Below are 15,347 nucleotides of genomic sequence, written 5' to 3' on the forward strand. Positions count from 1 at the left end.
CTCATTCCCTCCTCATTCTCCACTCTTCTCACTCCTACAATCGCGCCTCTAGGGAGGTATGTTTTTTCCCGTTCTATCCAATCGAGGGCCTCTCTTGACCAACATCGTATCTCTGATTGATGACTGACGGCTTCCACAGTGTGGGCCACAATGCAATTTTTCAATTAACCTTGTTCTCACATAGGGCCAGATGTGTGTGTGAGTGTGTGTCTGTAGCCTTGTTTTTATATATTCGTCCAAAAAACAGAAGCATTGTGCGTCCGACTACGTCATGGGTACTGAGCATGTGTGTGTTCGTTTTGCAAAGCTATTAAAACAAAAAAAGAAAAAGAAAATCACATGTACATAAGTATTCACAGCCTTTGCCATGACACTCAAAATTGAGCTCAGGTGCATCCTGATCATCCTTGAGATGTTTCTACAACTTGATTGGAGTCCACCTGTGGGAAATTCAGTTGATTGGATGTGATTTGGAAAGACACACACCATCTATATAAGGTCCCACAGTGGACAGTGCATGTCAAAGCACAAACCAAGCCATGAAGTCCAAAGAATTGTCTGTAGACCTCCGAGACAGGATTGTATCGCGGCTCAGATCTGGGGAAGGATACAGAAACATGTCTGCAGCATTGAAGGTCCCAATGAGCACAGTGGCCTCCATCATGCGTAAATGGAAGAAGTGTGGAACCACCAGGACTCTTTGGCCCAGCCAAACTGAGCGATCGGGGGAGAAGGGCCTTAGTCAGGGAGGTGACCAAGAACCCGATGGTCACTCTGACAGAGCTCCAACGTTGCTCTGTGAAGAGAGGAGAACCTTCCAGAAGGACAACCATCTCTGCAGCACTCCACCAAGCAGGCCTGTATGGTAGAGTGGCCAGACGGAAGACACTCCTCAGTAAAAGGCACATCACAGCCCACCTGGAGTTTACCAAAAGGCACCTGAAGGACTGTCAGACCAGGAGAAACTAAATTCTCTGGTCTGATGAAACAATGATTGAACTCTTTGGCCTGAATGCCAAGCGTCATGTCTGGAGGAAACCAGGCACCGCTCATCACCTGGCCAATACCATCTCTACAGTGAAGCATGGTGGTGGCAGCATCATGCTGTGGGGATGTTTTTCAGCGGCAGGAACTGGGAGACTAGTCGGGATGGAGGGAAAGATGAATGCAGCAATGTACAGAGACATCCTTGATGAAAACCTTCTCCAGAGATCTCTGGACCTCAGACTGGGGCGAAGGTTCATCTTCCAACAGGACAACGACCCGAAGCACACAGCCAAGATAACAAAGGAGTGTCTTCGGGACAACTCTGCCTGGGCCTCTCAAAGACATTCACAGAGTCCAGACTTGAACCCGATTGAACCCTCTGGAGAGATCTGAAAATGGCTGAGCACCGACGCTCCCCATCCAACCTGATGGAGCTTGAGAGGTCCTGCAAAGAAGAACGGGAGAAACTGCCCAAAAATAGGTGCCAAGCTTGGAGCATCATACTCAAAAAGACGTGAGGCTGTAATTGCTGCCAAAGCTGCTTCAACAAAGTATTGAGCAAAGGCTGTGAATATTTATGTAGACGTTATAGTTTTGTTCTTTATTTTTAATAGATTTGAAAAAATGTTAAACAAATTTTTTTCACTTTGTTATTTTGAGGTATTGTGTAGAATGTTGAGGAATTTTTTTTATTTAATCCATTTTGGAATAAGGCTGTAACAAAACAATGTTGAAAAAGTGAAGCGCTGTGAATACTTTCCGGGTGCACTGTATACTGTATATATGTATGTTGCTTTGGTTTAAATGTCCACATGCTATTCATGCATGTGCTTCAGACATGTCTGTGGTCTATGTGGGTTGTTGAATTCACAAAAACTAGAACAAAATGCAAAGAGACAGATGGCGCAAAAGATAAAGAGCGAGCGAGAAAAGATCGACTTAGGGAATGTGACACTGCGAGCATGCCTGAAGAGCCGAGCACATTAAGGGCACAACATTAAAAGTAAGTGTGTGAGATAAGCGACATAAGCAACTAATTCACTTTCACAGCCATTCATGACTTCTCAGATCCCCCAATTGCTACCCCCGCTGTGTATTATTGCATGTTTGTCAGTGGGATGTCACGCCGCACTCCCCAGGGTGCATTTGATCTGACTCACCCTCACAGCCCTGGAAGCGCCTTGTCTCCTATGCAAAAAAAACAAAACACATTCGACCGCTGCACTTTGGTAGCAGCTAAATATCAAGTAAAGCTACACTTATCCACAGGGTCAAGCTTAAAAAATAATCCATTAGTGCACAGAGATGCCAGCAGTGCCGCAATAATGCATTTTTGCTGATTTTTCACTATTTTGCCACGTCTCACATGCATATTTAACAGGCTTGGATTCATTACAGTCATGAAAGGTTCCTGTATGTCAACAGCACATTAAAGTTGCATAAATGCTCCATTCAGCAGCAAAATCACAACTCCCTAGCCTCAAAATGCTGGTTGTTTGAAGCAAAACCCACATTCCCTTCCATCCAAGATGCACACATGATACACATTTAATGCTTTGTGTCTTACCTGCATATAACATGGCAATATGTGCAGTATAATAATTTTTATATTTAGATTTGCCCCATAAAATTGCTACTGTGTTGTGAACATTATTAGTACTCAGGCTTGTAAGCCATGTAAACTCTTCCACATCAGAGTCTTCTGCAGAGCATTGCAGGGTTTTTGGAGTCATGGCAGGGTTTATGTGAGGATGGGATCAAAGTGATATGACGATAACGCTCTTCAATTGCAAAATACGAATATAATCATACATATGAGTATGAGAATAAAGGTGGTGATTTGTATTCAAGGGGAAGACATTAAGATTACATATATAAATATATTTTTCTGCACCATATTCTAAATGCTAAATGCTATAACACACTGTTGATTAAAATAGGTTTGAAATTTAATCTGCCAAAATGGAATATTGTTGATGTTTTGATGAAAATTATGCATTAAATGATGCATTTAAACAGGTATTTATAGAATATATGAGGGAATGCAACATCAGTAGCTCCTGCAACACATTTCATTTACAAACCTTGACTGAATGTCAGAGCTGATGTCAAATAACCCTGAGGTAACCTTATATAACTTTACATGTGGAACCAAAACAGTACAACATGGCAGCTATTCATGGTTGCAGCATCTCATTCTCCCCAGTGGAATGCATTGATTCAGTCGCCTTAAGTGGTAGCGTAACATTTGGAGGGAATAGATGTATAAATAATACATATCCATGCAAACACATAAGCAAACCTCCATACAACTGCACCTCCAGATACAGAAACACACACATACACACACCTTTAATGTAGATTGAGGGATTGCTGTGCAAAGATTGAGTTATGTATGTATAACAAATACATTCTTTTTTTTGGATACACAAAATGGGAAGAAAACTACACACACACACACACACACACACACACACACACACACACACACACACACACACACACACACACACACACACACACACACACACACAGAGAGAAAGAGAGGGGAGTGTACAAATACGGACCTAACTGCATGTGAAAGCTCAGCACGCCCATGTGCCTTTTCTGCCTGCAGACCAAACACTGCACGCCGGTGATGCAGAAGCAACTCGACAGCTGCTATAAACACGCAAAAAGACACAGACACACACAAACACACACACTCACACACACACACATACAGCTCACACAATATTTCTTGCTCAAAACACAGAACAATAACCTTCAAAATACCTCCTCTGAATTCACCCCTTTTCTTTTCCTTTGCTCACTCAAATTTTTTTCTCTTCACATCTCAGGCCTTTTTGCCGACACAACATGAAAGCTATGTCTGGCTGAGACAGAAAAGCTGTGAGTGAGAGAGATTCTGAAGAAACGAAAAATCCAGATAAAGAGCAGGAAGAATAAAAACAAGTCTGAGCAGGTAAAAAGCAATGGGAGACAAAAAAAGAACAGAGGTGAAAGAGGCGGCGGAGGATCGAGGCGAGTAGAGGATGGAGCCAACAACTTGTGTGACCGTTTGACCCCGCGAGGTGCTCAGCTTAGCACTAGCCGGATGAATAAACAAACACATCTAATTTCCCTGGCTGAGGGCAAGGATACAGGTACGTCCTGAAATCAAAAGTCGGCAGATTTTCTGCATTCATGTCTTCCAGGAAAAGAAAATAGTCTTCAAATCAGCTTTCAGGTTTTACTGCTTGAAAACTGTCTGCTGGAAGATTTCTCAGATTTACTGACATTCTAAAGACAGAAGAAGCAAAACACCTGCAACACCTCAAGGCTATTTAAATTAAATACACATCACACGTACAAATAAAATGCTTTTCGTGTGTGGTTGCTATCAGGTTTCATATCAGCTTAAAAGATGATAATATGTACCTGTGCTCTCACCAAGTGTTGAGAAGATGTAAACAAAAAATATAATAACGCCAAAGAGATGTAATATAAAAAGTGGATACCTGACTCAAACATGGCACCCACTAAATCTGTGCTGCCCACAGCATATCATCATTTGGGGTTTTTTCATTGGTCCTGCACAAATATTCCCCATGGGCCATAAACTATACACTAGGAACACATCACATTAGTAGAAATACATTTTCTGGTACAGGGAAAGTTTTACATCTAGGAGGGACAATCAAATGTGTAAGGAGCAGTGGGGAACTACAGCGGGTAAATAAGTATTGAACACGTCACCATTTTTCTCAGTAAATATATTTCCAAAGGTGCTATTGACATGAAATTTTCACCAGATGTTGGTAACAACCCATGTAATCCATACATACAAAGAAACCAAAACAAATACATTCAGAAATTAAGTTATGTGTAATAATGTGAAATGACACAGGGAAAAAGTATTGAACACATGAAGAAAGCGAGGTGCAAAAAGACATCGAAAGCCACGACAACAGCTGAAATCTATCAGTAAATAGAAAGCAATCCGGCCCCTTGTCAGTGCAAATTAATATTGGCCGGTTCAGTCCCAACTGATGGCCTATAAAAAGGTGTCTCATTACCAAGGTGTCACACAAGAAACATCTCATGATGGGCAAAAGCAAAGAGCTCTCAAGACCTTCGCAACCCTATTGTTGCAAAACATACTGATGGCATTTGTTACAGATGCATTTCTAAACTTCTGAATGTTCCAGTGAGCACTGTTAGGGCCGTAATCTGGAAGTGGAAAGAACATCATTTCACCATAAACTGGCCACGACCAGGTGCTCCTCGCAAGATTTCTGATAGAGGAGTGAAAAGAATTATCAGAAGAGTTGTCCAAGAACCAAGGACCACTCGTGGAGAGCTTCAGAAAGACCTGGAAGTAGCAGGTACAATTGTTTCAAAGAAAACAATAAGTAATGCACTCAACCGCCACGGCCTGTATGCACGCTCACCACGCAAGACTCCATTGCTGAAGAAAAAGCATGTTGAAGCTCGTTTAAAGCTTGCTGCACAACATTTGGACAAGCCTGTGAAATACTGGGAGAATATAGTCTGGTCAGATGAGAGCAAACTTGAACTCTTTGGATGCCATAATACACCATGTTTGGAGGACAAATGGCACTGCACATCACCCTAAAAACACAATACCAACAGTGAAGTTTGGAGGTGGGAACATCATGGTGTCGGGCTGCTTTTCAGCATATGGTACTGGCAAACTTCACATAATTGAAGGAAGGATGAATGGAAAAATGTACCGAGACATTCTTGATAAAAATCTGCTGCCATCTAGCAGGATGATGAAGATGAAACGAGGGTGGACATTTCAGCAAGACAATGATCCCAAACACACAGCCAAGGAAACTCTCAATTGATTTCAGAGAAACAAAATAAAGCTGCTAGAATGGCCGAGCCAATCACCTGACTTGAATCCAATTGGAAATCTATGGAAATAACTGACAATCAGAGTTCATAGAAGAGGCCCACAGAACCTTCAAGATTTGAAGACTGTTTGTGTGGAAGAATGAGCCAAAAATCACACCTGAGCAATGCAAACGACTAGTTTCTCCATACAGGAGGCGTCTTGAAGCTGTCATTACCAACAAAGGCTTTTGTACAAATTATTAGATAAATATCAGTAAGCGTGTTCAATACTTTTTCCCTGTGTCATTTCACATTATTACACATAACTTAATTTCTGAACTTATTTGTTTTTGGTTTCTTTGTATGTATGGATTACTTGGGTTGTTACCAACATCTGGTGAAAATGTCATGTCAATAGCACCTTTGGAAATATATTTACTGAGAAAAATGGTGACGTGTTCAATACTTATTTTACCCGCTGTATAACCCTTTGTAAGCAAGTACTCCAAATTATGTCGCTTGATCAAAAACAGCAGCTGGGTTTCACACATTTTTGTGAGCAGTGGTACGTGTCCATTTGCAATTTCACCACGGAGTTGACCAGAGAGTGCACATACATTTTTGTTTCAAACTTGGGAAATTGGCAACAAAGACCCTTGAAATGCTTAAATAAATTGAAGGCAATGAAGCACTGACCCAGGCAAAGTGTTTTTTAGAGGCAGTCACTGGAGTTCAAGAGGGGCAGAAATTCACTGTCCAAGACCAAATTCCGAACTCGAGGCTTCATAACGGCCGTCTACAAACTAATGGGTGACGTCACTGTTGGTTGCAGCTTGGTTTTGCACCATGAATTCATCCCCGATGGTCAGACTGTCAACATTCTGAGGTGTCTGAAAGAGAATATTTGTTGCAAATGAAGTCAATGTGGCGGAATGACATTTGGCTCCTATAACATGAGTCCTGCTAACCGTGCGTTGAAAACAGGCAAGTTTTCTCGCCCTCAACAACACAATCGTAGCTCTCCCCAACCCTACTAATTGGATTTGGCTCCTTCTGAAACTCAGGTGCTGATTTTGATCAAGCAGTGGAACTTGGAACACTTATTCATGACGGTTATAGCTTCCCTTTGCTCTGTGGACTCTGCAAGCTGTCTAAAGCTTTCTGATTGCCCCATTTATCAGTCCTTTGTGGATTTCAAATTCACAATACAAACAGTCAAAACTGACTTTATTTGCAGTTCAAGATGTCCTACCAACAGTTTGAGTGAAAGCACCTATCAATCTCTCAATACATCAGTGCAGTAGCCCCGCTTTGAGCTCATTTTTCTTTCTTGCGAATCTGGGAAATTAAACTGAACAAAAGTTTCCTGTTTGCATTGTAGCAACAACAATCACCGGATTACTGAGCCGGGTGTTATGAGAAATGTACTCTGTATGATTTATTTCGGATGTTCATCTGTGAATACCATCAGAGGACCGGCCATGTCTGGACGGGGAAAGTTGTGGTCATTATAGCACATGGTGTCTGTATTTTCAGATGTGAATGAGGTTCGACTCTGAGAGGAAGCAAATGTAGTCAGTTGGGTTGATTGGCACTCAAGCAATCTTTCCCCTCCGCTTACTAGTGCCTTGGCATGCCCAATTCGACTTCACAGATGGCATGAGCATTTTAAGTTGAGGTAAAAAGCTATCACCTCCTCAATAACCTCATTAACAAGTTTACAGACCCCAAATTTAAACTATTTTCGTAAATTAAGTTAAAGAAAAACCATTCACACATTTATTTGGACGACACATGCCTGAAAACATTAAACTAAATGTGACAGGCTTTTGTTGGTGGGCTGTACGCTGACTGGTGCCCGTTAACATCGGAAACGAGGTTCACAACAAACTGTCACGCTGCCTCCAAATTCAGTGTCAACACAGTGTTACTGTGATAAAACTTTAGACAAGCTGAACAAAACATGCAGCCTACCTGAGGGGAGTCGTGCTTCGCTCACACAGCACACTAGTTTAGTGGCTGAATTCATAAAAGTAATGCTGCCAACGCAATGGAGCTGCATCTATTCATCCTGTTTTCCTACTGTGAAAAACAACACCACATTCAAGTAAGCTGAGGCTGATATTCTGTTAACAAGAAAGAAGTACCTAAAACAATATATTTTCTGTTCTCTGTTGATCCCAGTTAAAAATCAATGTTAGTCCATAAACATGCACAGATCATACAGATTTTGAAACATTTTTAATGAACTATTTCAGTCCTTCAGCAACCCAAATGATTTGAGTAATGACTCCCCACGGGGGGTATTTGAACACCGAGAGCCACTTCTGCAGCTGTAGTGTTTGTGGAAAGACTGTCGGGCTCACAAATTTAATTAAATAGAAAATAACAGAATTATATATACATATTCAGTCAGCAACAACACCTAAATGCCACATGCTACAACTGCAGTCTGCGTGGAAGGCTTGCGAGTTGATGGCAGAATAAATCTTTGCTAACTTTCGAAGATGGCGCTGGAACAAAACCTTTGAAAAATTGGAAAAAAATAGCTATAAGAAAGGAATTAAAAGCTAAATAAAGTTCTGAATAAATGGCCGAAATAGGTGATTCAAGGGGTGCAGGACAAAATGAAAACTAAAGACAGTCAGGGTATTCTGGAGCGAACGTGGTGCCCAGTGTTAGAAAGCTCTGTTTCAGTCACAGGTCACTGTTCCTCCAACAGGGCAATGACCCAAAACACAGCAACAATCACCCCATGGCTAAAAACAAAACACTGGACTATTCTGAAATGGCCTTCAATGAGTCCTGATCTGAATCCTATCAAACATTAATGGAATGAGTTGAAACAAAGTCTGGAGAAGGCAGCATTCAAATCTGAGACAGCTGCAGCAATTTTCTCTGGAAGAGTGGACCAAACTATCTGCAGAGAGCTATAGAAGTCTCACTGAGAGCTGCACAAGCCATTTGTTTGCAGTAATTACCTCTGAAGGTTGGGCAACAAAATAGTAGGTGAAAGGTCCCATCAGGTTTGTCATGGCCATTTTCATTTGTTATATCCAAAATATTCTGCTTCACCAAAAATCTAAATCAAAGTCTGATTCTTATTATCTTATTGTTATGTTTTGTCAGTTTTGATATATATTAGCAGCTGGTGCAACAGACTGAGTGAAGTGAAAATGGGAGTGATAGCTCCCTTGTATGAGTTTGGAAATCTAAAACCACTTCTTTTTAATATTATTCAAAACAGTTTGACAGGACGAGAAAAGTCTTTACAGAGAAATGTCAGAACCTTTAAGTGGATATTTTTTAACTCCTGTCGGTTAGACAGTGGGCCTCTCCTTGGACTAAAAAATACCAGTATGCCCTAGAGAGTTCAATATTGACATTTAAACCTCTTACAGACACACGTTCCCATCTCTTATTCTGTCTCTCCAAGACTCTTTCCGTCTTTGTTCTTCCTGATGATCTTTCTCCCTGAAACAGATTTGATTCAGTCTATTGTTCATCATATCTCTGAGGACATATCCTCCGTTGTATGCCTTGTTCTGGCATCGTCTCTTCTATCAGCTCAACTACAAAAACAAAAATTCAACATACAGGAGCCGAATGGGACTTATCAGTCCACACTGTACAGCACAGAGAATGCACATCATTGTGTACGTATCTCCAGCCTTCATCTGTGTGATTGTCAGAGCTGCCGGCCATCTCAGATATTGATTAAACCTCAGACATCATCGTCATTCAGAGAGACAGTTCGTAGAAGAAATGGACTGGGTTTAATCCTCGTCTCCAAGTCTGGCCGTCGACAGATAAAATTAGATGGCTTCTGTGGTTTAGGTGATGATGGATGAGTTGTAATTAAAACTTCAGCACACATAAATAACACAACAAAGTGGTAAGCAGGACTGAGTGGTAGAAATGTTTTTAAACTGGATACAGGAATTGCCAGAGGTGGAGTTAGTAAGCAGAAAATGCAGAAGTAAAGTTGGTGTACAGTTGCATTAAGGGATTACTGCATAGTATCAAAGCCTATACGGGCAGCTGCTGTAGCTACATGATGGGTTACAACATAGCTGATGCCTCCTCAAATATAGAAGTACATATCAGGGACAAGGGCCAGAAAATCTGTACAACTGGGACGAGTCTCGGCTCTCCTACAAGATTCAGATGATTTCTGAGATTGTTGACAATGAAGAAAACACTTTCAGTAACACATATGTAATAACAGTCGTGCCCGACTCAGTTGTGACACAAAGTGAAATAGAAGTTACCTTGATATAACTCCAGGGAAAGTACATATACAACCCCCGTTCAATTATGTCAAAAAGTGAATAAAAGACTGTTGTGAGACTGACTTTATCAGCTGATATGGAAACTTATTTTACTGATTTTAATGCAGAAAAATATGTTTGAAGTAATTTTGAAATTAATAGAAATATTTGTTGTTTCTCAAAAAATGCAGGTATCTACTTAGTTATTACTCCGCTCCCAATGAAGTAAACTGTTTTAATGCACTGACGTCATTTTCAAAAATAAAATGTATAATGAAATTGTAAAATAACCTGCCTCCATTACATATTTTTGTCACTAGGTTTTGATGAGCACATTTCAGTCGATATATTGGTATCACAATTGATTTTTTCAGTATCGGCCCTAATAATCCAATATTGTTCAGGCTCTTGTCAAAAGAGTTACAGTAAGGGCTAATATTGAAGCCCAAAGCAGCCTGATCATGTAAGTTACATCCATCTTTGCCAGGTTGATGGTTATCAAAACTGACTCTAGTCATCTATAGCCATTAAATCGTATAAATCGATAACTCAATATGTTACCATTTAAGCTGGTACCGAGCATTTTTATACAACCTCCACCTACTTATTACTGGTTTAAACGTGTGCCTCTCTGATGCAGCTGTTCATTGTTCTAATTTAACCTACCAGGATTAACTCTACAGAGATTTAGTATGCTGATAAAAAGCCTGATGAGAACAATATGACAGCGTAACTTCAAACCTGTTTGATGCTTGAGTGAACGTAGACTTTCAAACAATTCATGCTATGATGAGGAAAGAGCTCTTTTAAAATAACTAGCGGAGAACTAGGTCATCACATCATCGCTGGAAAGACAGTCTTTATAAAATTGTGAATTATGGAGTGAGAGTAAATAAAGAGTAAAATGTTTTTTAATGACTGATAAAAGTAAATCAATCTGTAGGTTCAAACTTGTGATTTTTCATTACAGTTTGAAGATACATTATTCACTCTTCTAAATATAATCATTGGATAGACTACAGATATCACAAAGACAGATGTTCTTTTTTTTCATTCCACTGCCCACTCCCTGCCTTGATAGCAAAATGCACTTAGTGCTACTTGATGAAACAATAACCAGCAGATTATTTCTTTACAGAGTGTAAATTGTTACTACTTGACAGGCCAAAACCACTTAAATGCCCTGATTTCAGGCATATTTAAAAGGGTGAGTATCTGTTTACGAGGAGCACTTGAATCTAATGTTACATTTTGAATGAATGTCTACAGTTTGTATGAGTATTGAAGGTAACGGGTTGGGAAAATGTCATTTAGAATTCAGATGAGAGCGAGAGAAGAGAGTAACAACAGTCAGTTGTAGTTACATTAAAGCTTACCTGATTGGAGTACCTCATGCTGACATTGCGCTGGTCCTGCCGCGGCACGTAGCGGTGGACGGGATCAATATCTTTGGGGCTGATCAGCTCATCCACTGCGCACACACACACACACACACACACACACACACACACACACACACACACACACACACACACACACACACACACACACACACACACACACACACACACACACACACACACACACACACAGGTTAATATGAAAATCATTAACATGCATATACATGGGCCCCTACAGACAAAGAACCAAGTGTACAAGAAGAAAGACAACAACAAAAAATGTCTCAAACCATTACACACAATGGATGGGTCAAACTGCATCTTTGGGTTCATGTCAATGGAGAGTACTGCAATATTTACAATCATTAGATAATAATACATAACGAAACTATTGTCTGTCCCACGTAATGTGGATTCATAATTCGAATCAAATATGACCTGAATGTCATATTAGTTTTACATCATTAATGAATCAACAGACTAACAGTAGAATACCCGGACTGAAAGGGTGGGCTAAAGTCAGCACACGCTCGCTCACATACATACATACATACATACATACATACATACATACATACATACATACATACATACATACATACCCAGCAGCTTGGCAATGTTGAACAGGGCCTGACCCCACAGGAAGACCTTCCCATCACGGCCTGAGTTGCTAGGGAAACGCTTCTGGCTTCCGTGCTTGCTCTGCTCCGCCTCCACAAAGTCAGCCGGTACATGGTAGTATTTAGGGATCACAGCATGGCCTGGCATGAGAGAGGAGGAGCGTGAGCTCTGTGTGCATGCAGACGACACCTTCTCTGGACACGTGTTTGACTGAGAAGAATCTACACTCGTTACAGAGCACAGAAGGTTTACTTCAATGAGACATCAGTGGTGACGGACAGAAACTGGAGCAACAATTTCACATAGCACAACAGTTTGAATGCTATTTTGAATTTTTGTTTTTACTTTACATCTTAGCATGTAAGTGGCCCAATAGTATAGGCTCTTTCATAGAATCGTAGTTTTAAATACATTTAATTTAAGACAGAAACAGGATATTGATGTAATTACCTGGACTGCTGATTCAAAACATGCATCATGGTGGTTCATATATTTCATTAAAAAAAAACGCAGAGGTAAAGGAAAAATACTGAAAATTATATATATTTTTTTTTTACAAATCTACTGTAAAATAGATAAAGTAAAATACTGATTTTGAGAGACCAGAAGAAAAAAAAAAAAATCACTCCCAAACCATTACAGAAGAACATGCTCAACCTTTCAGCGAACACAAATGTCAGTGGTGATGGTTTGGAAGCTGGTGAGGATCACATGCTCGTGACAGCGTCTGGAACTCTTCATATCTGTTTTGTCTAAAATTCTTGTTGAATCTCCTCCTTGTCAACGGTGTCTAGCACACAATCAAGCTGGCAGCAATACCAGGAGGAAGTGGCCATTTCAAATTTGGTGATACAGGAGATATGCTAAAAGTAAAAAAATAAAAATAAATCAACAGTTGTTTTATGGTATTGGCTCAATGAGGCTGTACTTCGCTTAGCTTAATGCCAATGTCAACATGCTAACACTGTGATGTTTGCCCTGTTCAGTTAGCATGGTGCCATGCTCATATTTCCTGAATAACAACACAAAGGTTGTTGTAATTTCACTTCCAGACACACTACAGTAACTCTTGACATTATTTGTTTTATTTTTTTTGTCAACTGTAAGTGACAGCAGATTCTACTCACGAACTACATCAAAATATAATTAAACATGACATGAACACATTGAAACCAAATTGCAATTCAGTCTGATCATAAAGGCGACATTTTGGCCACTTTGAGAGGGCAATTGAACCTTTCACGGTATAAATGATAGCAGTATAAAAATTCACCCTCATATGTGGTCCAGTTTGAATCTAACCTGAGTCACTGAAACATACTGTAGCACAACTGTAGGTAATGGTGTCCATTGACCAGAGTAGAGCAGCATGTCCTGCACAGCTGCAACCTGTGTCTATGTTTCAACCCAACAGTGGGGGCCTGGGAGTCCTGGGAGGTCCCAGGGAAGACACAATAGCAGCCTCAAACAGCAGAATACATTTGTGGGTTTAGAGTTTTCATGAGTATTAATGGTGAACAAAAAAAAAAAAAAAGTACTTGTGTTATCCTCTAAAGCCCAGCCAATTAACTTCAGGAGTTTTATTAATTCATACAGATCCAGTACAAAGGCTCTGTGGAGACATCTGGGGCAACTTAAGTCAGCTCTGTCTCACATCATTATCCTTTCTGCACTCCAATCATTCCTGTTCTATTATGAACGGACCAATACGATTCTCCGAGCTCTTGACATCCCTATCATTGAACTGCCTGCCCTCGCAGCAACGGGTGCAGGTGACTATAGAAGCCGGGCTCTTTGCTCACGAGGAATGGCTGAGTTCACTTGAATGTAACGCCCTTGTGAGCCTCGGTCACAGTATGTGTTTTATGAATATGTATGATAGGATTTAATAAGAGAGAGTTTTCATTGCTAGAGGGAAAGAGAACAGCGGCAGAATCAAAACTCCAAAATGAATCATATTGACATGCCAGATGAGATAAAGTTATGATATGTGTTTGTGTGCGGTGACCATTTTTCTCATGAATCAGTCACTGGGTATGTGTGTGTGTACATGTTTGTATTTATGTGGTTACTCACCCTCATAAGACTGGAAGATGATGGGTTCAAGAAGGTCCTGGTACTCTTTGACCTGAGCTTTATTTCCTCTGAACACCCCTACAACACACGCACACAGTAACAGAAACAGAAACATACAAAGATGAAGCAACAAGTCATGTATGTCATGCAAACATATGCAACCTCCCCATCCCTCCGTCCCCTCCACCCCCAACCCCTACTTTCATGATGCTTTCACGCGCTGCTACCGTGAACTTAACGAGACATCACCCAGATGGGAGAATGAAAATGTCTGACCCGACATGAACGGTCTTTACCCTGACGGCTCCCTACAGTGGTACAGAGTCATGTGAGACGGAGCCCATGTGTGAATAGAGCAGGTCATTAGGCTTGTTTGAGATGAACGGCCTCGCCTCGGAAGCAGACGAGAGCCGGCAGGAGCAGCAGTGGTCAGAGACAAAAAGCTGCCGTCATGTTGAATAGTTTCCAGCAGCCTTCAGTCTGCACAGGAAGTCACAGAAACACTCACATCCTGTTCACTCACATCTGATTCTGATTTAATAAAATGTGTCCATACCCACATATCAGTTTGGGTGTTGTGAGGACATACATCTATTTACACAGTCACGCTAAGGAGACTCAACTGGGGACAAACAGCAAGTTTCCATAACTTCAATCATAAAGTTTTAGAGTAAGTCAAAGGAAGATTTGAGTTGGTTAAGTAGTGGTTATGGTGAGTCTAAGTCTCCAGGAAATTAATTTATTTATTTTATGATTTTATTCACTTTATTAATCCCTGAGGGGAAATTTCATCACTACAGCAGGGGGTCTCTCAGGGGGGAGCTGCTGCAGCAGGCTGCCACTAGCGCGGCGCCAGGTAACCTGACCTGAGGTGCATGTTTTTGGATGATGGGAGGAAGCCGGAGAACCCGGAGAGAACCCACGCAAGCACAGGGAGAACATGCAAACTCCGCACAGAAAGGCCCAGGACCGGATTCGATTTAAGTCGATGCAAGGTCCTCTGAAGCAATGGAAACATGACTGTGTATGTGTGTGTGTCTATATGAGCATGTATTTTAATTAAGTACTTTTTTTAAAACATGGTAAGATATGAATAAAACTGCAACAGTTTCTGTATTAACTCTGCATTAATTACTTTATGATTTATGTT

General features: G+C 40.8%; 1 protein-coding gene across 4 annotated transcripts in view; it reads right to left on the minus strand.

The window, feature by feature from the left end:
- The window catches only part of phkb (phosphorylase kinase, beta), a 118,479-nt gene that overhangs the window by 51,492 nt on the left and 51,640 nt on the right, over window positions 1–15,347 (minus strand). For all 4 annotated transcript variants that reach the window (XM_069173444.1, XM_069173445.1, XM_069173446.1 and 1 more), the window contains 3 exons: window positions 14,198–14,275; window positions 12,103–12,261; window positions 11,477–11,571 (listed from right to left, as the gene is read on the minus strand). In XM_069173444.1, the coding sequence (XP_069029545.1) occupies window positions 11,477–11,571; window positions 12,103–12,261; window positions 14,198–14,275 (332 nt within the window). The remainder of the gene's footprint in view (window positions 1–11,476; window positions 11,572–12,102; window positions 12,262–14,197; window positions 14,276–15,347) is intronic.

The sequence above is a fragment of the Embiotoca jacksoni genome, unplaced genomic scaffold (genome assembly GCF_022577435.1).
Source record: "Embiotoca jacksoni isolate LCO1_2020_lvr unplaced genomic scaffold, fEmbJac1.0.p SCAF_6, whole genome shotgun sequence".
Lineage (NCBI taxonomy): Eukaryota > Metazoa > Chordata > Actinopteri > Embiotocidae > Embiotoca > Embiotoca jacksoni.